The sequence below is a fragment of the Eurypyga helias genome, unplaced genomic scaffold, assembly GCF_000690775.1.
Source record: "Eurypyga helias isolate BGI_N326 unplaced genomic scaffold, ASM69077v1 scaffold7532, whole genome shotgun sequence".
Taxonomy (NCBI): Eukaryota; Metazoa; Chordata; class Aves; order Eurypygiformes; family Eurypygidae; genus Eurypyga; species Eurypyga helias.
This window is the reverse complement of record NW_010236547.1, coordinates 32,366-58,512: the sequence shown is the minus strand read 5'-3', so window position 1 is coordinate 58,512 and position 26,147 is coordinate 32,366. Positions and strand designations below refer to the sequence as shown.

The 26,147-nt window shown below is 39.6% G+C and overlaps 1 protein-coding gene across 2 annotated transcripts in view; it reads right to left on the bottom strand.

Moving 5' to 3' along the window:
• Nucleotides 1–3,679: 3,679 nt before the first annotated feature.
• FAM193A (family with sequence similarity 193, member A) overlaps nucleotides 3,680–26,147 on the bottom strand; it is a 48,518-nt gene continuing 26,050 nt past the window's right edge. For both annotated transcript variants that reach the window (XM_010147119.1, XM_010147121.1), the window contains 9 exons: nucleotides 22,711–22,962; nucleotides 20,096–20,294; nucleotides 18,521–18,793; nucleotides 17,899–18,181; nucleotides 15,490–15,676; nucleotides 13,465–13,695; nucleotides 10,786–11,629; nucleotides 7,509–7,590; nucleotides 3,680–4,577 (listed from right to left, as the gene is read on the bottom strand). In XM_010147119.1, coding sequence (XP_010145421.1) covers nucleotides 4,484–4,577; nucleotides 7,509–7,590; nucleotides 10,786–11,629; nucleotides 13,465–13,695; nucleotides 15,490–15,676; nucleotides 17,899–18,181; nucleotides 18,521–18,793; nucleotides 20,096–20,294; nucleotides 22,711–22,962 — 2,445 coding nt within the window. In that variant the 3' untranslated portion in view covers nucleotides 3,680–4,483. The remainder of the gene's footprint in view (nucleotides 4,578–7,508; nucleotides 7,591–10,785; nucleotides 11,630–13,464; nucleotides 13,696–15,489; nucleotides 15,677–17,898; nucleotides 18,182–18,520; nucleotides 18,794–20,095; nucleotides 20,295–22,710; nucleotides 22,963–26,147) is intronic.

Sequence of the window (26,147 nt, the reverse complement as noted above, 5' to 3'; positions counted from 1 at the left end):
AACAAGTAATTCTAACTACTAGAGGTTAAAAAACCCAATCACTGAGAAAAACATATGAAAGAAGACACAATCAATATATACCTTCTCCCCTTTTGTTTTAGGTCTTTCACAGAGATGGAAATTGGATATCATCAACTTCAAAAAAATCATTTGTACATATTGTCTTTATAATCAAACCAGTAAAAACCCAAGAGTACAATTAGAGGAAAACGTAGGTTTACCTGGCATATTTTTCAACAGTTTGTGTAGAGCCACAGTGAATCAACCAGTAGTTTCTTCCATATCTCTAAGCACTGAGCTGGGAGAGGTCCAACTGCACAGCTAAAAGCAGCAGCAAAGCTTAAACTAAACAACCTGTGGTCAGTGGGGAAAACTGAGGAGAAAAACATCTTCCTTTCAACAACAGTTCACTTACATCAGCTGCCCACAGCAGCAGTACAAGATACAACATTTTTATGATCATTTCACATTTTCAGTTAATGGTGAATGGGGTAACAGAGGACAAAAGTTGTTGGAGATTAGGAAAGCACTTAAAAATTGGAAAACTGGAATTTTATTTGAAAAGTTCTTTCTGATGGACAGAAAGAAGGGCGACATCCCAAATCAATGCTTCCGTGCCTTCACTTCAAAGAATCCCCTACCAAAAGTTTCAATCTTCAGACATCCTGGAGGTTTAAACACTGGAAAAGAACCAAAGACAGAGACAAAACACACCTAATCTTAGATGTATGTCACCACACAGCAAGCACAGATTTTTCTTTTATAATAGCTTCTTCCATTACAACTTGCACACCCTCATTTGTACTGGAAGATGTTTGAAATTGTATTGGTGTAAACACTTACCCCAGTAAACATCAAGCATTAATTTCTCCATCATAACAGCATCCACACTAAAGGTGAGCTGAAATGGAAAGCAGCTCGCAAAGACTTTTTGCGCAGCAGTGAGCACACTGAATGCGCGTGCACTCAACAGTCACGATGTCAATTAATTTTTAACACCTCAATCTTCTGAGGCTATGGGGAGATTTGCATCGCCAGCATGCTGAACCTTAGATACATGGTTTTAAGTACCAACCATGCCACGCCAAAAAAGCATGCTGAAGGCTTTTGAACTCTGCTACGTTACCTCAGGAAGCAGCAACACTGAACAGCAAGCAGAGATGAGACAACCCTGTGTGAGGGCTGTCTTAGAGCATCCAATATCAACAACACTCAAGACACAAACATTTTGTGCAATTGTGCCCCCTGCCATTAAGGAAATGCCTGACAAATACCACACCCTCCGATTCAGTAGCAGTGATATCAGCAGACAGGCCTAAACCAGATATGCCACCAGTCACCCCCAGAACGTAGACATTCAGCTTTCATACAGGTTGAATAAGGGATTAGGGGACAAGCTAAGCTACAGTTATCCAAGTAACCCACTCTCAAAGTTGGAATTTTTCTGCCTTCCAATACTCTTTAAGAACTCAAATTTACCCACTGATGATGGAGATCTCCTCTACTCACTTAGAACATATTTCAGCTGGACTGAATGCATCTGAGCTACACAAACATCAGTGCAGAACATCTGTGCTTCCAACAGCATTATCATGTTGCACCTGAACAGACTTGACATGGCTACTTACTTAGGCATTAAGTAACATGCTCATCATTCAGCAAAGCCTTAATAAAACCGTTTAATGAATGGACTAACAGTACCTAGCTTATTTACCCAAGGTCACAGAAGGGGTAGAACTGAAGCCAGTACTTTCAAGTCTCCTTGGCTACCAGACTGGTCCATGCTTATGTTCCCTTAATTATGAATTTAGAAAAACATGACTTGCCTTTAAGTTCTCATCGAGGTGCAACAACAGCAGATCCATGGAGAACCATTCTTCATGCTTTCTGTATAGTGCATGGAATGCCAGCTGTACCATGACAGAGCATCAGGCAAGTATCTTTGAAGGATATTACAAACGCATACATATATTCCTCAAATGCAAATGGACTTTTGCTATCTTAACCCAGAATTTCAAAATAAAGAGAAGCTCATCGTATTCATGTATCACTCTCTGAACAGCTTTGTTAGTTGAGAATAAAGATACCTTTCTTTCCTATTTAACAATGAAAAGAAATGCTATGAAATTAGTTTTCTAGCACCATTAAAATATCAGTCCTTTCAAAGCGTTCTGACTCTAAAGAAGCTGGGATCTGCACCAATATTTGCCACTGTGACATCAACCAGTGTTTCCATCCCATGCCTCAATTTCTTGAGGTCAGTGATGTAGAAATTACTAGTGATGACATACAGTGCCACCTTGTGTTATGGTTCAGAACTGAGAAAAGCCTGAAAAGTAAGGTTTCACAAAACATCCAACTTCACCTGTTTCAACAGCATTGTTTTTGTTTTCCACAGCCACCGTCCAACATAAGAAGCTTCTCCACTTTCATGTGACTAAGACCTAACTGCGGCTGCAACAGATGCAAGCCTCCATGATCCCAAGACGCAAAGTTCATTCTTCTTCACTAACTGATGCAGGTATTTTTAACTGTTCATAGTTTAGCCAAGACAGTTGGTGCTAAATGGCATAGATACTGCCTTTTAGGTTTGATAAGCCCAAGCAAATAAACACATGTTTACAATACTGCATTGACCAAGAAAGTGAGGCTAAGATATTAATTCCTTCCTCAACCTAAATCTGAAGAAGAGTAATTTAAGGTGTCGCCTTTACATCCCTGGACCGTATTTTGAGAACAGGTGTCTACAAGAGGAGACTGAGGGCTCATTCACCTACAGTGGCAAGGTACAAGCTGAGCCACTGTATTTTGTACCAGCAGCACACAACGGGATGGGATAGGAGCGCCAGACTAACAAGAGGGATGTGAAGTTGAAGATCTGGCAGTCTGTAGCCAACCCAATCCTCTTGATACCTTTGGGCCTCAAAGGGGACATGAAAGCAATCATCCATTAAACCTTCCCAAGTCCAAAGCTGGGTGCAATTACACTGCGTATTGCAAAGCAGACCCAAGCCCAGTGGGTATATCACAGAAAAATGTGTTAACAAGCAGAAAGAAACATGGAATGGTTCTGGAAACAGAAGTTAGTGGACTTGGAAGCTGTATTGTCCTTTTAAATACATGCTGACCGGAAGTCTTATTTTCTTTAAAAAAAAAAAAAAAAAAGGAAGACTGCCTTATAGCCTGGGTAAGTATGGTCATCTGGAGGTAAAAAGAAAGTCTGTTGTCTCTATTCTGAATAAACAGTGTAATATCAGAAAAACTTCTAGACGTGCAGCATCTTTACAAAGACCAAAATCGTAAGTTACCATACTGGGCAATACTATGCAACTGCAAACCAGTACTGTTTTGTTAACTATTTACACAATCGTAGCACTGAGCCTACCTACTTCGTTTCTGGACTAACATTAAATTGGAAGTTTTTATATTACCTTGTTTCTCACAAATTATGTATTAAAATAGAAGCATTACAGTAATTTGCAGAATTCAGACCCCTGCTGAATGCTGGAATTGAGTGTTTCTCGCTCTAGTAGGTAGCAGTTTTTCCCATCAGGTGAGCTGGCAAAGAAGGAATATACTAAAATTAAGTACCATTCACTGACTAATTCTGACACAAGATAAACTTTATCTTATAAAACTTTTTTTGGTATGTTTTTCTTCCCTTTCACCACCCAAGCAGAAAAAAGCAAGACACAAGTCTTCTGCCATACTAATGTATTCCATCTTTCAAAAAGAAAGACATGATTTTAATATTACTTAACAATATGTTAAAAAAGTAGCCAGTTAGGCTTCAGTGTTAATACAATTATACACTCTATAACAGATTTGATAGTGTGAGTACTGTTCTCTTTTAAATTTTCTCATTCTGCAAGTATTCTTACACAAGCTGGCTACAAGTCAGGAAAAAAATCAAAACACAAATAGCGTAACTTGTACACTCTTAAACAGTAGATTGTGAAAGAACTGAGGAAACACTTGTCCCTTAAGAGCCTCTTTTTCATGAAGTCATGTCAGGAGAATTCTGGAGCAGATGAAAGCACAACTGACTAGGTCCATTCCTTTGTCAGGAGTCAGAATGACAAAACATAGCTAGATGCAGAAGTGACAGGAGCCACTGCAGATGATGCAAACTAGTATTTTGGCCTCCACCCAAGCCTAAGCAATTTAAAGTCTTTGAGGCCAAGGCATTCAGAAGGAGATGGAAAAAAGCTATTGTTCCAACTCCAACAGCATACAGCTACAATCAAGTAAGTCTCACTCACAGACTACAAGCACACAAGCTAACAAATTCAGGTAGAAAGTGGCAATTTTTCAGTCCGCAAGAATTATCAGGCCAAAGGGTTCAGTGCAGATCCACACAGCACTGGGGACAAGGCAAGGCAGCACTGGCTCAAGACCAGATAAGCTCTCAGCACAGCAGGACAGATAAGTGGAGTTGTCGTTCATTGATTCCTGCAGGGTTCCTTTCCCATTTTGTGTCATTTCAATGTGCAGCAAAGGTGGTTTTTTTCAAGCTAAAATTGGACCAGTTGATGGAAAGTCTCTGCCTTGTCTGTCTGGCAGAATCCAAGCAGAATCTGAGAAGAAAAAAAGCAGTAAGTGAAACCAAAATAGTTATAATCAAACCACAGGCATTATCCATCTTTTGGACAGCAGCTTTCATTGAGAAAGTCAAAACCTATTGAAGAATCATACCTAGCAAAAAAAAAAAAACACCCAAAAAAACCAAACAAAACCCAAACAACCAAAACCCACCAACACTTGTCTACCACTCATACATCATAAAGCAGTTACTTTAAACACCACTGCATTATCAATCATAGAATGGTTTGGGTTGGAAGGGACCTTAAAGACCATCTAGTTCCAACCCCCCTGCCATGGGCAGGGACACCTTCCACTAGACCACGTTGCTCAAAGCCTCATCCAGCCTGGCCTTGAGCACTTCCAGGGATGGGGCATCCACAGCTTCTCTGGGCAACCTGTTAAGAGTAAGTGAATGAAGTAGCAAAGAACATTGCATGTTTAGCAGCATAGAAGTTAGCTGAATGACAGCTAGAGACAGAGCTGACATTGCTGTATTTACCAAAAAACTTGTAACAGTAAGAATGAGTGGCAGGTTATGTGTAAAGCAGAAATACCAGTGGCAGAGGACACCGCTACTGCTCTTCCAAATACAGAGAAGTTACCTTTGAGACAAACATCTAGGGAAAGGACAATTGTTTATAATACAGCAGATAAATAGCCTACATGCCAGGAAAAAGCACCTTCAGAACACAAATCCACTTATTAGCTTTCATTGAACACAATTTATGGGGGAACTTTTGAAAAAGGTTGGTATGTGCAGGTATTTCAGTGGCAGTTGGTTCATGTCGAAATCCTTTACTGAGGCCAGATGTAGCCTGTTTAGGCTAAAGGCTGCACAACAGCATCAAGGTAGTGCATACTCCTCTCTGGAAGGCTCTACAGCTTCTATAACAACTGAAAGCCAAAAAAGGGGGAACAGAGAGAAGGAATGAAGTAGAAAATGTACAGTGGAAGGTTAGAATAACTAAACTTATTTTATTCTTTCCATGCTAAAGTTAAACGGATACATTAATTACACTCTGACTTCAGAATTAATTTTGCAAGCTACTTCTATTATGCCACTACAAAGCAAGGAAAGATGATGAATTAAACTGTTAGTAAAAAGTATGAATTCAGTACACCCATGCAGCTCATTGCCACAGAGGTTATTAAAACAAGCCATGTTGCTAGCCTTCTAAGTATTATGTTGGAAATTATCAAACTACAGAAAAAAAAAAAGCATTAACATTGCCTTCACAGCATGAAGTAGCTCTTTTTCTCTCCTAGTGCAGCAACTATCAGGGCATGTCAGACACCTTCTCTAAACAGGTATACATAAAAAAGAATGGGCAATTACAGACACTTCCTAACAGATGACAGTAAAGGAGTAGGTAACACCAATTACTGAATGCATCATAAAAACAATGCAGTTACAAGTTTTAACCCTTCATCTAGAATCACGTTTGACAGGTTTACCTCCATACTTCAGCTGCAATTCTACAAATCTAAGACGCTGCTTCATTCATCCTATTGACAGTAAAGAACCGGTGAAAAGAACTTCTCTACTTTCTTGTTACAGGCACTGCAAACTTGAATGAAGCTAAGAATATTCCAGGAAACCCACAAAAGGCTTACGCTATAGCAACACTAGCACCATCTAATATATGCTACATTTCACTTAAAACCTTCACTGTGATTAAAAAAAATCCTTTAATTGGCATCACTTAGAAAAATTATTTAAGAGCAGAGACTATGTACTTTGGAAGATTTCATCTTCTAGTGCATTGCAACTTCATATATAATCAGACACGTGCATTTTGTATAGTAATGACAAGCAGCACAGAAGCAGGTGTACTCTGTCCTTAGCAAGACCCAGACACACGTTACACACCAGGCACGCAGGCTGTCAAAACCACGTAAATATAGAAAAACTTGAAACCCATACTGAAAGCCCTTCCTTTAAATAAAAAAACCCAAAAACTCAAACAAAAACGAAAAAAACCCAAAACACCCCACACTTGAAACAAAATGCTTTATTTGCTTTGTGAAATACTACTCTTGATCCCTAGTTTATTCAACTGCAGGAATTTATTTGCAACATCTCAGATTTGGCTATCATGATGAAACACCAGATGTATTCACGGGAAACTAGCATAACCAGCTACCATTAGAGAACGCAAATTTGAGCAGATTTCAGTATTATGGGAGAACATGTGCTACGTTATTTCAACGTGAGGCTTGTGCTCATATTTGATGAAGTTAAAGGTAACTAATGTGATGAGTAAATCGCAAAGCAACTAAAATTCACAGAAGAAAAGTTTCACATGCACAAGTTTATGTTATTCTTTTACTGTCATTGCACTAGTGTAAGCATCCTCTCTTTTTGGCTGGCATAAGCTAATATTCCCGTTATACCACCTCTACTTCATGTACAGTGTAAAATTCCAAGCTAATACCTCCTATAAGCACAGAGGAAAACCTCATGTACAAACCTTTCTGAAGCATCTGTTCTGAATTTAAAATGTAGTGTTACTTGTTCAACACACCACCTAACACAGCATTTTTCATACTTTCTTTCTTTTTAAAAAGCGATCAGTATTCCAACTGTGTGGACAGTAAAATACTCATGCAAACTTTGCTTATAGGAAGAAAATGGTAACTGAGGATATTCTGAAAGCCTTAATGTGAACGTGGGGGATGCACACATGATTCTGGCACTCATTTCTGTTTGTGCTACTCCGCCACGATGCGTGCCCATAAATCTACAGCTTTGGCGATAATTACATTATTCAGAATGTCAGCTGTAACAGGATTGGCTGTCCTACAACACAGGCTTTTCTGCTAAGAGTCAGTTATTACCTTGTGGGGTGGTTTTGTTTTGTTTTAAACTAGGGCATATGAAAAGCAGCACAGCAGCTTTATGCATAGGGATTACAGCAGTTTACCTTTTAAAATACTCTACTTCTCGCTCGGTTTCATCCATTTCCACGCTGTCTAGATCAATGTCTTTGGGTAGAAACACATCATCTACAAAGGAAAAAGGATGACACCATGTTAGATTCCATGGAGTGGGGGGAACAAAAGAGGAAGAAGATTGAAGAAGCTGCCTTTAAGATGTCTTTGGAGACCTGCCTGTACTTTGTAGACCACCCAGTACTCATGTTCAGGCTGCATTAATGCAAACTTAAAATTAGAAATACGCTTCTTAAAACCCTATACTAATACCTCTGTTCAGCCTGTAAGGAGTTACACTGGAAACAACAAAGAGATGAATCAACAGTAAATTTACTACTCACATAGGCTGCAAAAGATGCCATCGACCTGGAATACACATGAGAATAGCTATCTGGTTCATGGAGGCTTTGATCAATGAATAGCATTCATCTGCCTAAAATTTGTTGGCCTTACTACTGAAAAAGCAGCTTCATAAATACCATTTTTAAAATTTTCTGAAGACACACACTTGAATTTGGGTGTACTCCCTCTGGGACATGATCATGAGGCTGTGTCTCCAAGAGTCTAAGTCATACTACCTACAATTAGGAATTAAAGTGTTTTTCAACATATTTTAATACGGCCTGAATTTATGTCTCAGCTACAGCAACAAAGCCTCTTGAAGTCTGCTGGTATCTTGTACTGTCTCAGGGTACGGCTTTCTTGTGTAGTTCAAAAAAACCAAGCAGCTTCAGGAAACAAGTTTTTGTAGAAACCAATCTGTGCATTTTCTTAACATCTCTTTTCTTACTCTTTCTCCAACCTTATTTCTGAAGCAGCTTCAGAACTCATTACAAAAAGAGACAGAGAAACTAAACAAAACCACCTAATACACACCATGACTCCCTAGAATCCTTGAGATTACGAGAACCAGCCACTCTCTTCTAAAGACATTCCTGGTAGTTACGAAGCTGCGTGTCTTTGCCATGCAACTTACTTCCAAAGAACCAGAAATCCCTAAAAATACAGGATTTCCCTATAACCCTAGTTTTCCCCAGCATCTTCAGACCAAGGAGGTAAAATATCCTGCTGGAATAAATTTCTTCAAGAAACAGATCACACCAAAAGCAATAATTTTCACTTCCTTAACAATTTTAAACTCAGTAAAAAATAAAACCAAAACTTTGTTATCCTCTTTTCACGTTCTTTCAATTACCCTAGTTTTATTGTTTCCTTAGTTCATTTTTTGTGCCGTTGCTAACTTGTGACATCTACCCTACATCTTTAGACCTTACAGCTAAAAAAAAGTTGTACATGACAGTATCTTAGAATGACAGAATCATTCAGGTTGGAAGAGATCTTTACAATCACCAAGTCCCACAATTAACCTAACACTGCCAACACCGCTAACCCAAGTCCCTAAGCACCACATCTACATGTTTCTTAAATCCCTCCAGGGACGGTGACAATCACTTCCCTGGACAGCCCATTCCAGTGCCTCACAACCCTTTCAGTGAAGAAATTGTTCCTAATATCCAATCTTGACCTCCCCGGCACAACTTGAGGCTGTTTCCTCTTGTCCTGTCAGTTGTCACTTGGGAGAAGAGACCAACATCCACATCTACTTTACAGTTCTCAAGTCAGAACTAAAAATGGCAATCCAGTCCCAACTCTTCAGAGCAGGACAACCTCTATATAAAATCATAAGCACGTCCATGTGGGTTTTTTCCACATTTACACATTAGTTTTCAGAATTTGTAACTATACTCGATTTAGGCAGCAGAAAACAATGGTGACGGGCAGGGAAGAGAAAAGATGCAGGATGCTACCTAAATTTTCCTATAGTAAACATCCTCCACCAACACCACCTCCTTCAATAGTTTCTCCTTCAAAAGTCTCCAGACTTCTGTTCCTGCTGTTAATTCTACAGCTGTGGCTTACTCCAGTGACTGGAGTACATTCTTCTCTGTAAATAAAGAAAAAACCTAAACACACCACAACACAGTGTGCACTAGAGCTAAGGTATCAGAGAAAAGGATTCAGTGCTGTATCCCTGCTCGACTGACACAGGATGGAAACACTGAACCTAAGAAGAGTTATAAGACAGGGATGGGTGGGCTGACTCAACCCAACCATGAAACCACAAGAACAAAGTTGGGCTCTACACCTAGTACTTGCAACAACCAGGACATCGGTCTGCATTTTTGTAACAAACTTAACACACACAAGTATTCAGAGACACTGGCAGAGACTGCCAATCGATTAAGGTCTTGCACCTTGATGTGTTTACCAGACAGAAAGGCAGTTAAGTACAGCAACATTAAGTCATTCTGGTGAACGGACATTTATGCACTGTTACCATGTAGCTACCGGGTGATCCCACAGGAATGACCGGGTGCTCCGAACAGACAGATGTTCATAACGCAACAACCCCAACTGGCAGTCCCATCAGGACTAAGCATGTGCAGGAATAAACTGGTGCCCAAAAACAGCAGTCAGATTCGTGTGCTGACAAAACCAAGCAGCTAGCACTGCACACGCTTCCCAGCTGTGGTATTAGCTGACAGATGTTTTTGGGAAAACAGAAAAATACATTGGGAAGAAAATTATGCAAATTTTGAGTCAACTCAATCTTACATGGTTTTCTTATTTCTATCACATAAATAAAAAAATCTGTTTACTACAACAAGCTAATATTTATGTGGAGAAAACACTTTAATATTACCAACTAATTAACATCCCACTAAGATTTCACTCTGGCAAATAAAAAAAAAGTACCCTAGTCCTTGTATTTACTTCACCTGTTAATGTAAATAATGTATGACAAGAATTGTTTCCATTGAGAAAAGTTCACTTTCATGCATGGATGATCATTCTTTGGCTGCATGATCCCCTTATTTTCCTTGTTCAAAAAGTAAGACCCACTTTAGACTATACTCAGTGGTGTATGATAAAATTTTGCTTTTCAAGAAGTTCAGTATGGATTTCAGCGCACCACTGATTTTTTAAAATATTTAAGGAGGACAGGTATTACAGAAGAGACTGAGTTTCTTAACTGACAAAAACCCCATAGAAAACCAGCAGCATATACTAGCTTATTCATTATTAAAGCATCCTACACCTCTTCATTAAAAGCATATGCAGCTGCTAGTTGTTATAATTACAATGACTTGAATTTACCAGACATAAGCTTTTCTGTTTCTCTAATCTATATTGGCAGGGATGACCGAAGACAAAGATTTCAAACTAAAAAGCAACACAAGTCCTTCAGCTATCTTACACACTTACCAATGGAATTGTTGACTTTGTCCCCTTTTTTCTTCTTGTTTTTCTTGTTCTTGCCTTTTGGTTGAGGTGAATCTGCAAGTATTAGCTTATTATTTTGTTGTTGTTCACTTGGTGAAGGGGATTCACTTGTAACGGATGCTTTCTCTTCCTTTACATGGTTCAACTGTTTCTTGTTGTTATTGTTTAATTTCTTCTCCTCCTTTTTAGGTTCTGCAAGTGTTGGGAGCTCTGCTGCTTTTGCTTTGGATTCTATTTGGTTTCTGGTTTTAGTCTGACTCTCAGCTGCTTTGGAGGATTCAACAGGCTTTTTCACTTGTTCAGCACATGGTTTGTTTATCTGCTTTAGTTTCTGTTTGCTGTTTCCTTCTTTATGTTGATGCATAATATCAAGCAGAAAAGAGAGGGGCTCATGCTGCTTTACACTCCCCTCTTTCTGATAAAGCAGTTTTGAGTCTCTAGTGTTTACAGGATTGGATAGTTCACAGCCTGTCTCTGAAACCGGCCTCTGTTCCGTATGATTCACATGTCTTGACAGAGAACTGGAGGAGGTTTCTATCTTTTCTGATTGCTCAAGTGTACCATTCTGAATGTCTTCGGGTGCGTTTGGGACAGATTCCTTCACTGCCTGGCAGTTTGGAGCAAGCATGTCAACCTTCTGACAGTCTTTACTTGTTCGTTCTTTCTTCTTTTTCTTTACAGCCCGCAGCTGCTGAAGTTCTTGCAGCCGCTGCAATTCTTGTTTCAGCCTCTCTTCCTCTTCTTCCTCTCGCCGCCTCTGTTCCTCAAGCAACTGGTGATGCTCCCTCTCCCTGGCCTCTGCTTCAAGTCGAGCTTTTTCTTCAAGCTACAAAATAACAATAGGTTTATTGAAAGTGGTATGTATTTTGGAAACTCATAGTATTCCCTAAAACTATACTTTTCTCTAGGAACATTCTAAATCCTAGGATATTAACATATGGATGTACTTAATCTCAAAGTCTGCGCAGCAGCAAAGTAACTGTTTATACAAAAGCTCCCCCTTAAACTACATTACAATCCTTTATGTTTTCATTTTCTATGTTTCTGTAGCATATTTGACTTATCAGTACTAACTGCTGACCTTCTCTTTGCTACTGCTACACCTAACTTCACATCAAAGGTTTCTAGGACCACAAAAACCTGCTGAAAACACAACATTCAGCTTCATCCTCAACAACTGTGTGTATTACTAAGGTAACTCAGGTTTGCATCACGGTGCATCGTTTACGTGTTCTCTTGCTATGGCAGCAGGGTTGCTCTATTTCACTGGACACGAACATTAGGAAGAGCAATCATTAAAAACATTTTACAGCAAAACACTAAGCACATTAGAGCTACATTAACAGTTGTCAAGAGTAAGTTTTCTGTTGTCAGCCTTAAGTTCATTAACCACAAGAAACAGACACAAGGAATTTTTTCCAGCCATTACTGCAAATGCCTAAAAAAAAAAAAACTTTGCTGAGCAGCACTGATCGTGCATCATTAGCAAAATGAAAGAACAGTGAGAACAAAATGTTTGTCTCTTCTCTTGCACATTTAGAAGTGCCTGTATGGGATTACTTTTTCGCAGTTCTGGAAGTCATGCAAAAAAAACCCTAAGAAAATCTTCCACTTTTGCTCAAACTGCATTGCAAGGGCAAAGTGAATTTATAAATAACTCACTAAGCCCTCAAGTTGCTGAATAGTGCTACAAGATGAACATAAAGAACAGAACTTGTGAGTATTAGGTCTTCCAAACCCATTGAAATATTTAAAGAATGAAGAATTAGCGCCAGCAAGTAAATCCACAAACAAGAAATATTTTCAGTGTGGTCACAGAATATGCTTATCAGAATTCAAAAAATATTCAGCAAACAGTCTCATTGCACTTTGAACTTCACACCTAAGGCTAATACTTCAAGTGCAGTAAGAAAAGCCAATTTTTTGCTTCTTCAACTAAAAAATAAATCCAGATACGTGTTTCTTCTATAAACTCAGAAAATATTGTTTTCAGAAAATAATTTCACTGTTACACACTGGAGTATTTTTAGGAAGGTTTTTGCAATTTTCTGTGTGAAAGCAATCTGTAATCTTTTCTTCCATGCCCTCTCTGCAGCTTTCCACTTCACTTCGGCTTGGTATAGCCCTCTGTGTCATCATGTGGCACAGCACTTAACCTCTTTCAGTCACAACAACAAGGTCCCTAGTGCAATCATTCTAACAATATTAAATCCTCACTTTTCCACTCTCCTAAGGTCAATGATTTTATGTTTCCTGGCCTTCTACAGAGATAGTTTATCATAACCATTATCCCAATCAAGAAAGACTACTTGCCTAACTTTGCCCACTCTTAAATGTCAATTCTACAAAGAAATCAAATTCTTAACATTTCTCACACTTAGAAAAAGCTTTCTAGAGCATGGGAAATTCCAATATATAGCTGACTTGCAACAGAGCACATGACAACGACATTGTGAGGAATCTTCCCAGTCACCTTCGCAACTCCTTAGGTAGCATGACAACAGGTAAGCTAGCTGTGTACATGCAGACAGGCAGTGTACCACAAACTACACAGAAAACAATCACACCATCGTTATAAAGGCAGTACACAGTGCTATACTTACAGAGAGTGCCCAGGTTCAAAAACAGGAGGTCTAGCATAAACATACTTCTAGGTCTTACCTTTCTTTGCTTATGCCTGGCTCGCTTGGCTGCCCGAGAACTGCTTACTGGTTTGGTTTCAGAGCTGTTTATGAACTGCAGCAAGTCTTCCACCTTTCGATGGTCAACAACACTTTCCCTTTCAGAGATGTGATCTGGTTTCTTCGGCTGTTCCTCTTTCCTTTTTGTCAGCCGTAAGCGAAGCTTTTCTCGCATCTCTGCATAATTTCTACTGGTTGGTGCAGCTGGAGGCTGAAGGACACGAGTCAAAAATTCAGTGACCACATGCAGAAAATTTCACTGTCCTAATACTTGGGAGGTTTTGAAATTTTAAAGACCTTCAAATAACTTGGAAACTCCAAACCTGAATATCAAGCTCCTTATTGTTTCTATGTGTACCTAACGGTGTATTTAGCAGGCAACAGGCCCGTCAGACTTGGTGTTACCCTGTGAACTGTATTTTCCAAGTGGATGAATGACTGATCTTGCAGAGGAATATAACAGGGAGAAGGCAAAGACTTTATAAGCAAGAGATATTTCCATATTCTCTTGCGACCGGTATACCACATTTGAAAATTTGAAAGGAACAGACATTTGCTGCTGGCTCCATTTTCCGTGAGGTCTGTTGCAAGGTTTGGGCTACATGGGCCTCTGGGCTGTAACTGTGAAGGCTTGATTAGCCTGCACTGGAGCATGCCAGCACACCTCCAGCACCCAATCCATGTTAATAACTTAACACTGCTGCAAGTTGAATCCTTGTGTCATGTTCCATAACTGTATTCCATTGCTCCAGCCTCTCAACTCCTCATTCCTACTCCCCTTCTGCTGTCTCACTCTCCTGCACCAGATATGGTGCCCATCTGTTTGGAGCTACACTAGTTCCACTCATTAAATAAGCAAAACCAAGCCTATTAACTTAAAAATCCTGTAGTGTTCTGCCACTTCAGCAAAATGAATAATGTACTGTGCAACCAGGTAACTATGAACGACAGGTCCGTCATGGACATGGTGTGAGCAGGCAACGATAAACAGGATCCCCTCCCTGCCCCTTTCAGCCACAGGGCAGGGGCTTTTATTGCACTTTGAGCCCTAACATGAAACTGTATCTGATCTAATACATGGCCAATAAGCTGAGCTTTCACTTCAACGAGGGAGGAAATGCCAAAGACTCCAATTCTGCTAGTTAACTGGTTATTAGAACAGACTATACATGGCCTTACAAATGAGGCCAGCATGAAAATGAAATTTTCATGTTAAGAAAAAATTTAATGTGTCAACATCTTTTAGCATTTCATTTGTGCAAATGAAATGCTTCAAATGAAGTGTTAAGTATTAAAAAAAGAACACAAGGGAAAATATCTTGCATAACCTACATGCTTGAGAACTTAGTAAAACACTCTTTAAATACAAGTCAGTGCCTATCAAAATGCACCAGTCAAGAAAACAGTTTGCAATACTGAAGACTGGGAAAACGCAGTTTTGGTTTTCCTTTGATAAAAGTATAATTTAAACTTATACTGCCTAAGTTCCAGGTTAAGAACAGTTTTTTGGTTTTGTTTTTTAATCAAGTTTAAGTGAATACTTTCAGGACTGGTATTTTCACAGATGGGAGAATGGCTCATAAATTGCCATGAACATTAAAAAAACCCCTTACGTTAAGTGTACTTTCACCCAATCTCGTTGCATTATTTATAATTACACTACTACAGATGAACACATGAATTTTGTAAAGTTATTTAAATGGCTCAATGTCCCTCTTTGCAATTTCAGGGAAACATGGCATCTAGTATCCAAGTCAGTTGCTTCCTAAATCTTAGTCATTTTCATTTCTCTTGAATTGCTTTCAAATGGAAAGGTTTGTTTCAAGTCTTCATTTCAAAGAGGAAAATTACTTTCTAACCATGCTCCTTTTAGTGTTTCTCTTGAGTGAGCTCCAATGCCACCCCCTTAGTTGCAGACTGATAAATCACATGCAATGTGATGAGTAAGTGACAAAGCAGCAAATAAAAAAAAAAAAACCAAAAAACTTAAAATCCAACAACTTACTCCTCCATGGCCGAAGAACTCACAGTAACAGCAGTCACAGTATTTTCCTTCCTTTTGATTTGTGGATGTTGAGGTACTGGAGCTATGCTCTGAGCAGCTGTCTTCATCTTGGCTCTCCTCTCCATCATACTGTTGATGATCATACGTGTTACTGTTCTCGCAGCGATGGCCCTCACAATCAGGATCACTGTTAAATTAAGAAAAAGCTTATAAAAATGCTAATTACATTAAGGTATTTAAAAAAAAAATCCAGCACGCTAAACAAGAAGATATACAGTCATAAGTACATCTACCAGGAACAAGGAGTCTCAAATGGGGTATCAAGCCACCAACGATGCATCAAATCCTAACCCCTTCATCCAATAGCTTGCCAATGGGGATGCGCAAGACCAAGCGTCAAGGGAAGATGATAGATGGGAAAGTGACTTATAAAAACTCATTTAGTGACTCACTGAACAAGCAGCCTAGAGAATGAGTTTTCAAACTATTCCTTCTGGCTTTAAACAGGTAAAATCTCTCTCAAATAGTGATTTTAGCTTTTTGAAGTGGAATGGTTTTGATACTGCTGCCCATCCCATCACTCGTGGTCTGCAGAGAGCTGTGCAGTTACAAAGTACTCAACTTATTTCTAAAAATCCCTTGGTGTTAGATAGATTTTTCAAGCTCCTGACTTCAATTAAAAAAAAAAAATACCCAGATCAGCTAAAACCCCAATGTTCCCATTGACCTGTTTGCACCTTTATTTTGAAGGGAAAGTACTAGCATCTCTCCTCAATAAGTAGGTACGTAGCAGTTTATTCCCTCCAAAGCTCTACTTAACTGTGGACCCAACAGAGCTACCATCCAGTTCTTCTAAAACTGATATGATCTTGCTTCAACAGTCAAAAGTATTATAAAATCAATCATCCAGCATTAGTATTTCTTTGTTCTTATGCTAGAAAGGTGGAAACAGGCCATAACCTGTCTTATCTACAACATATATATGAATCTTCCTTCTAACCTCACTTCCCTCCCTTCCTCCATAAACTTTTCAAGAATTAGTGACCAGGGCAGAACAAAAAATTCTTCAGCTTCAGCACGTTTGTGAAGTAAAAGGCATGCAGAACTGCTGCACAGTACTGGAGATACTGCTAGTCAGTGCAAACGTTCCGACTAGGCAGTTTGAGCAGCCCTTGTATCACTGTTCTTGCCTGTGGAGAGCTAGAGCATTGCAGCACCCAGCAGCACAGCAGGGTAGTATGTGCTAGGGGTAACAGGTACAATTCCAGGGAAATCAGAGCTTCCATGGTTCTGTCACTCAGTCGCTAGATGGAAAAGACTAGCCTAGAGCAGTTTTTCCCATTACAGCACATCACTGGTTCTTACACTGCAGTAATTGTTTCTGGGTTCTCTCCTGGTTCATTCCTTATGAACTAAAATTACTTTCTCATGTTAGCACCTGGAGTTGGACTTCTACTGCATTCAACAGCCTACATTCAATTCTCTCCCTGCACTAGTTAAGAAGTTTCTTTACAAAATTGCAATAATTTCTCAAGCATCAAAGAAGTTACTTATTCTGTCATATCAATAAAACCAGTTGATAACAGAAATAAGGGCATTTTTCGAAGCACCTGAGGTATGAGTTATCCAACTCTGCCTAAACGTCACATAATCTGAAAACTACTGCAGTAGCCAGGAGACTGCATTCATAGCAACCACGACCACAGCACTACAGGACACAGTACTTGTGGCAATGACTCAACTGCTTTTCTGTTAGGCATGCACTCAGATATCGAAGGGTTGCCACCACTGTCTGTCTGCCACAATACAAACTACTGGAATACAGCTCCAAACTCTCCCAACCTCCAAGACCTTTGGAAACCAAAACATCCTTCCACAGTACAACCGCTATATAAATGGTGGGACTGATAGCTAAGAAATCTTAAGTGTAGCCAGGAAAATGTGTTACTATGTGGCAGGTTTCAAGACCATGAATGACCTTTCCATAGTTTGAGCTGAATCTGTCTTAAATCTCTTGTTTTCACAGCTTTTCATTCCTGCTTGTCATGTAATGCCAAAATGATAGAACGCAGATACATTCTACAACAGGTTTGCGTCTCAGCAGCAGCCATCACTACTGGCAATGGCAGTATGAAAGAACAGGGCTTGATTTATTTATCCCAGGTCACATTTTGAGAAGCGAGCAAACATTTGTTTTTAAGCCTCTACACAGAGTAACTAGATCCTGCAATGGAAATCGTATTTGCAAAGCCTCACACCAAGTTACAGACTAAGCATCTGAACTCTGCCTCATTTGCTGAGCACACCCAGCTCTTCTTTCACTCCTCCAGAATCATTGGAAAAGGAGAAGATAGGTCCGTATGTTGATTCCCTTCTATTGTAAAAAAGGAACAACAACAACAAACTTACCTGCAGACACTTGGTGGGGCACTTACAGAGCTGTCTGTGGTTGAAGTAGGAGGCGCAACTGTAGTAGGACAAAGACCTGAATGAGGATCCACAAATCCAGGGGCTGTTGCAGCAGTTTTGGGGAAAGAAGGAGCAGCAAGATTTGGAATATGTGGTGTTGAAGCTGGAGACAGTGCAGCAGGAGACAGTGAAGGAAGGGATGCTAAACTGGTAGGACTGTTGCGTGGTGCAACTGGTGCAGAATGCCTATGGTCCTCTTTATTAATGTTGTGGAACACTTCACCTAAATTGGGAAAAAAAGAAACCACTTGCAATTAAAACTAATAAGTCTACATTATCTAACTACCCAAGCAATCACACAAAGTGCTGGATGTTCTCAGCTTCTGTAGAAGTCAGCCTTATTTCAACGCCTTTCTATTACCACTTCCAAACTCTACCCTCAAGATCTTTTACAAAGATGGTTAATCCAGGAACACAGAGACTGGAACTTGAGAATAAGAACAGCAGTTAAGGAAACCATCAAGATACTTTAAGATACATTACTAAAGACATACAAATCTTTATGGTTAGCTAAACGTCCTTGTGCCAGTCACCAAGCTGTGTGTGAATTACAAATGCTTACCTATTGATGAAGGTCTCTTGGATGACACTTTGAATTGGTTGCTGCTTGACTGCACTGTAGTTGCTGTGCAGGAGACAGAAGAAGTGGCAGAAGAGGTTGCCATGACAACTTTATTAGCTTCCATAAAGGCATCCTGGAAATTGTACAGACATTTCTTCTTTGCAGCATTTTTTTTCTCTTTGCTGTCAGTAACTGCTGTTGCTTCATTGCTAGATGTCGTAGGAAGTGCTTCAGGTCTTATTTCTGAGAGAGCTGGTGCTAATATATCACTCCCTTCAATTGAAACACACACAGTAATTAAGAAACACAGAATTACAGAATTGTCTTTATGGCATTTAGAATTATCTTTCAGTAATTTAGATGCAGACAAGCTAGGATATATTGTTTGTGTTGGCTTGGTACAGTTAGTGAAGTGATCCTTCTCTGTCTGCCCCCTGCTTCCTCTCCCAAATAATGTAGCTGTAACAAAAAGTGCTAAAGAAGTCTCAGAGCAGAATTCACAAACCTTAAAGTCACAAATTTACGAACACTACTAAGCGTGTGTTAACAAGTGGCAGAGACCCTACAGACACCTTTATCCATCTATAATTTAAAAATTGAAATTGGACACCATTTTACATGCAGAGTGTAGGAGCTACAACACCTGAAGTCCAGAGTAGCCATGCAACAATTATAAGCAGAAACGACACATTCTTCTATCAATACAATGCCATAAGTCTTTACTGTACTTTCTGTAGTTAGCTGGAATTACCAGTAACAGCTTTGTGACAGACCTTCCACACAAGCTTGCCACTAACCATATGTTGGAACAGCTACCCATAACGACACTTGTAAATGGATGAGCTATGCTACTAGGGAAGTTTTCTGGAGGTTTTCACTACTTCTCTTTTAAATATCACTGTAGTCGCCCAACACAAATTAGCAGCAAATCAGTCTGAGAAAAAGCCAACAAACAAAACCCAGGGTTCTTTTTTCTTACAAGTCAAATAAAATAAGAAAGGCATTTTAGTATTTGCCATGATGTGAATGGAAAGATAGATATCTATATATGTTATTTCGCTTCTGTTCTCTTTCACTTTCAACATTAGTATATCCAAAGGTTTCCTGGCTTAACTGACTCTTTTGCAGGGTTTATGCCTCTGTCTTTCTGAATGACAATGCAGTTATCTCTGTGCATTCTAAGAAGTAGGATATTACTACACGTTACCAGTGCTCTTACGACCTTGGAGAAGAAGAGCAGGCCTTTGTCACAGAAGGCCAACAGGTATGTAAGTTTCCTCTTAATTCCCATTTCTTTGCAACCCTAAATTTCTGAAGACAAAAACACCACTACAATGACAGTAGATGAAAAATAGCATGCTATTCTTTTGCCTTTAGCATCCTCTCCCCAGTACAGAAAAATTTATTTTTCAATTTTCACCCGCACTGGATCAGAAATGGCAGCATATCTGTGCCAGAATCCTGTCTTCTAAAACTATGATGATGAAACCTACCATTCCTGGAAAGAAGTGCCACACTCCATTTCAAAACATAAGGCTTTTAACTAGTCAGTGTGAAGTAGTAAGAAACTCTCACCAGGAATTGTATCAGGCAAAAATGTAGCAGGATTCCAGTTCTTGTCATTCATCATTTCTGATCCCCAAAGACTTATAAATTTAGAACTATTCCAATCTGGAGTGCTCCCAAAACAGCTTGGATAAATATGATCTTGGAGAGATGCATTGAATACTTGATGCTTGTTTGTATGATTCTGAACTGGAGCTGGTGGTAATGCCTATAAAAATCAAGAGAATTTTCCTCATTAACATTCTGTTTGCTTACACAGTCACTCCAACAGCGATATTCCAATCATAGTGTTTCAATTGTGGAAGGCATTATGAAAAGCTAAACACAATAAACAATAATTCCCAGAAAGATGAGTGGTTTGTTGCTTTTTATGCAGATAATATGTTACACAGATTGTATGCATATGAATATATTTTATCATCACAAACATCGCTTTTAGGTTCAGCTAACTGATGAACATAAAAAGCCTTCTCCCAAACTACTTAGGTTATTATATATAGGTAGGTCCTCATTTTAAATTAAAAAATAGTATTTGAATGAATGCCGAACTTGTTAGGAACTATTACCTTTCAAAGCCCAAGATGCCAAAACCAATCCTCTGCAACATGATAATCATTACTACATAAGACAATTGCGATGAAGGGATTACAAACACTTCATGATTCAAAATAAGCACAATAGAAAAATAAATAAAACATTTATTATTTGAAAATAGAATTTTAAAGTTGATTACATTTTTGTGCTTTTTTATCTCCAAGTTTTAACAAGTTCCTGACCTAAAACTTAACAGGCAAGGAATACACCTATTTATTCTAAGAAACAACAGGGGAAGAAAAGAAAGGGAACACACACTTTTTCTTGTCTTACAGAGGGAAGTTGCTCTGGCTCACCCCATTTCTTCTAGCTGAGATTGTTTATTCACATTGTGAAAAGTAACTTTCTTCCAGAGACATTGTGCAATGCAAGCATTACATCCAATTACTGTCACATTGGAAAAAGGCAAGGAAAAGCGATTTTGTTGTATTTTTGCACTAGATCTGATGCAGTAAGAAGCGATGCAGAAGCAGAGATATTAAAAATATCAACAGACTACAATGACATTTCAGACATGAAAGTCTAAACTCTCATGGCCAAGCAAACTACCCACAGACCCACTTTTCTTCTTCTGTACAGAAGGATTTTCATTATCCAACTAATGGTGAAGGTGTAGGGGGCTGGAATACCCTGCATAAAAGAACACTTTTCTACAAGGTTACAAAGAAATACTTCACAGGGCAAGACAGCCTATCCATGATGCACCAAGCCTGATCCAGCAGGGCTTATTAGCTCATTCACTACCAGCTCTGCTGAATTCAGCTGGCTCTTCAAAGGCAAAAGCTCTCTAAAGCTTCAGCTCCCACATATGTCTTCCTAGCTCCAGCACAACACAAATCCATGGAGCCCAGCTGGTTCAGGTGCTGTGCCAGCGCTGATAGATCTGGCCTGCATTACGAAGCCACCCAGTGCTAGCAGCCTGCTACTCTGTGTGGAGCTTCTGCTGCAATCTGGACAGTGCTGCAGATGTTCCACTACACAAAGGTCTTCTAAAAGGGAAGACAGCAGAGGTGAGGGAGCAGAGCTGGGGTACACTGCTTCAAGGGATGTAAAGACAGCTCTGGAAGGATGGCAGGAGAAGGGGTAAGAACAATTAGGGGTTTAAAAAGGGCTGTTGAGAAATGGCAGGCTGGCACACTACAGTCAGGGAACTTGTACACCGCAACAGAGATAAGGAAGGGACACCAATAAGGCAGGAAAACACAAGGTAGATGTTGAGAAGGATGGTAAGAGTAAATAAGAGTCATCTTCACTTTATCTACTCTCCTTGCAACCACAGGATCACTGGACCAGAGGAATGGGAGATGACAGGAATATGTACCTGATGGCAAAGGTTTTGCCCCTTTCAGCAGCACCCACAGTTCCACTGATTTAAGTACTATGTGAAATACCATATTCATAGTAATTCTTGCCTTTGACTCATACTTCTGAAAAAGTCACCTGGTCCCAGTTCCTAGTTCTACATATCTCGTGAATTACAAGTTTTGAGTCAAAAGAATTTTGCAGAACCTGCAATAAAGCAAGTTCTCTCAAAGCACAAAAACCCTTATAGATTCCTGTCCCTCAATTTCCTTAAAAAAACCCCAAAAAACCAAAACAAACACACACCCAAAAAACCCACCAATCACTAACATCTTGAACTACAAACTTCAAGATGACATTGCCGAGGTGGAACATTAAGTTTCGACCTTCAATATAAAAGAAAGGAATGTTTAATTAGTCCTATTAAACTAAGGTCCATTACTGTTTCCACCATTCAAGACTCATTTGACTCCACGTACTTACTAACGGCCTTAAGGAAATTATCAGTCTTCCTGACAAAAGCTACCTTTAGCCCTGCCATATGACCCTTTCCCCAGTTCTGAATCTGACCTCTTCCCTACCCCTCACTGTCCCCTCAAAAAGGGCTGCTACAAACAGACCACAATTGAAAGCAACCTTCATGGTTCCAATGACAGTCACACTGGTTTATACAGGTGAACAGCATTTTCCCTGGGACCAGATGCATCCACCTCCTTTGTCAGGCTTACCTTATTGTGTGTAAAGGGAGAAGCTGTATACAAGGTGGGATGGATAAGCGGACGAGGCAGATGAGGAATTGTATGCAATGGTATATGTCCGTGGATGTGAGGATAAAGATGAAGTGCAGGATGTGTAGGTTTTTCAGGATTCATAAACTGGTGACCAGCAGGCAGGCGTCCAGTTGCAAGTGCAGAGGCTGTTAGACCTGAGGCTTCTTGTTTGCAAACGTGACATTCACAAGCATTTGGACCTTGGTCAGCCTGTAAGAAAAAAACTCCAAATTTTCAATCTACTCCACAGACCATAAAACCAGCGATTTCCCCCATGCTTTTTCTTACTAATCAGTAGTATTATTTTGGTTTGCATGCATCAATTAATATTTTCAGGGTATCCACAGAATTCTTTCATCTAATACCAATGGAAAAACCTCATAGTGAAATGACAGCACTAGTGGAGGATCTTCATCTCAGTTAAGAAAAAAATGCCCTAGAAATCTACAGTGTTTCATACTACACTAATATTTAATATCCACTATCAGTGACAACAAGCGAGATACTGACACAAATAATCAAGAACAAACAGGACTAGGAACCTTGACTGAATTTGACCATTACAAGGCAATTAATTACCTCACTATTAAAATAAAAAAATCAAGTTGGATGATTGTTTTCCATATGTTTGGAAAATTTTGGAAAAGTATGAGTAGAAAGTAGTAGTAACAGTTGATAAGCAGAATTGGAAGTAGTCCTGAGCTGCGTTAGGCAGAGCACTGCCAGCAAGTCAGGGGAGGTGATCTTCCCACTTGGCTCAGCACTGGTTAGAAACACCTGGTGTTCTGGGTCCAGTTCTGGGCTCCCCAGTTCAAAAGACATGGGCATAGCCCAGTGAGTCCAGTGAAGGACCACAAAGATGACTTGGGCCTTGTAGCATCTGTCATACAAGGAGAGGCTGAGAGAGCTAGGGCTGTTCAGCCTCAAGAGAGAAGACTCAGAACAATCTTAGCAGTGTGTGTTCCATGACTAGGCAGGGAAGAGTAAAGTGAAGAACACAGAGCCAGACTCCTCAGTGGTATCCCACGAAAGGGCAAGAGGAAATGAACACAGACTGACATACAGGAAATTCCACTCAAGGAGTTTGTTTATTTGTAAGAGTGGCTGAACTCTGGAACATGATATCCACAGCAGTTCTGGAATCTCCATCCTTGATCATATTCAAAACCCAACCAGACACAGTGCTGACCCACCTTATCTAGATGACCTTGCTTTGAACAGGAGAGCTGAACTAGACTGTCTGCAGATGTCCCTTCCACACTCAACTATTCTGTGCTTGTGTGAAGCAGACAGTTCTCACCAAAGAATTCATAATTGCATCAACCATGAGAAATCCATGCCTTACTGAACCCCAGGTATCGTTAGCCTCTGTTGTTTCTAAAGTATTCAAGATTCTGGAATAAAAGCAGCCCAGGGAAGAGCAGCTCGGTTTCCGTCTCTCAGCTCCGTACTTTTTCCTGCCACGGACATCCGACACTCCAGTGGAAGATAATTTTACCAGAAGCAATACCAGGAACACTTCGCAATTGCTATTTCTTACTAGCAACGTGTCAGTACACATTTTTCCAAAAAGCAACATTTGGTAACTTTGCTTTCTAGAACAGAATTGAGAGGTGGTATTCTTCTTAATATGTCTTCCTCTCAGAAACAAGAAACTACTCATTATCACTTAAAAGCATTACAGTCTTTGACACAACGTATAATTTAACAACCTAACATTTCATAAGTCAAGTAAGATTGAATTAATTAGGTGTATAAAGAGAAAAAAATGTAATTTTCTGATTAAAAAAATAGTATCATCAAGAAACCAATACTAATCTACTAACAACTGTAAATAGAAAAAAAAAAGATGTCCAACAGTATGGTGATATTCAAAAACCAATTCTGACCAACCTTTGGGTAGTGAGCATGAAAAGGAATCTAAAGAAGAATAAAAATGCCAAGTAAATGGGAAAATCCAATAGATAATGTCAAAAAAATCTCAAACGCACATGATGTACCAGTGAAATCATTCACTTCAATGCAACACTGTGAGGCACTCAGCTCTGTGTAGAAAACCAGGCTAAAAAAACCCAGTCATTAAAAGCTCCTCAGCATAATTCTGAGAAAATTCTTTTTCCTCTAAGAAAGCAAAAAGGAGAAAGGTTAAATCCACTTTTTTATCCTGCATTTAGTTTGCTTCCCTAAGGCAAGTAGGCTTACATAATCTCCTTTGATTTTCCACAACAAATGCTAACCTGCTCACCAGCTCCAAACTAGTTTGACAGAGGTCTCAGCCCATACAATCATAGAAGGGTTTGGGTTGGAAGGGGTCTTAAGGACCATCTAATTCCAACCCCCCTGCCATGGGCAGGGACACCTTCCACTAGACCAGGTTGCTCAAAGCCTCATCCAGCCTGGCCTTGAACACTTCCAGGGATGAGGCATCCACAGCTTCTCTGGGCAACCTGTGCCAGTGCTTCACCACCCTCTCCATGAAGAACTTCTTCCTGATATCTAATCTAAACCTCTCTGCTTTCAATTTCAACCCATAAAAGCACTTTGCCATTGGTCAGCCATATGCAGAAAAGAAATCAACATGTTGAAAGAAAAGCAGCTTCACACTCTTAACGCCTAAGAGAAGACTTCCAGTGGAAGGCCTTACAAACATACTAACCACAGGGGAACATCTAATCGGAGATCACGCCTGACCGTCATCTAAGCTCTCAAAGGTGGCCTCGCCAGCGTAGAGGCTGCTGCACAATAAGCGTGACTGGTAGAGTCTCTCTCAGAGCAGTGAGCCTGTGTTGCAGGTTCAGGGTAACTGAAAAGCCACACAGTCAAAGACAAATCCACTGTGTGCTTTGCTGAGCAGATAGACTACGTGTGGTTGTCTGGGTGGTTTGATAACCTTACAATAAAAGAGCTTAATAAACTTAAAATATTAAAAAACCCCAAAATAAAACCCATAAACTACCCCAAGACCCATGCCATAAGCCACGCAATGGATTTAACACCACAGTGTTTCAACAGACAAAGTTAGCCCTCAGATGTAATATTAAGAAGTGCCTGTTAACTAAGTATTCACATCATCACCACTCCTGCAATTAATTGCAAATAGTTTAACATGAACATTTAACAAAATCCAAGCACAAACTTCCAAGCAGAAATGATTCTTAGTTTCTCATTTGTACATACATGCAGGAATAAACTTTTTTTCCCGTTACTGAGGCCACTTTCAATTTAACTAACATGGTTTTGGCTGTAGGAAGGTATTAGCCATGACAGTATAGAATCAGCTGAAAAACATTTTAAGTATCATACTTAGCTACTGGTAATATATTCTAACTTGAATATTTAATTGAAGATGTAAATATTTATTATTTGAGCAGCCACGTTTCAAAACTTAATTTACT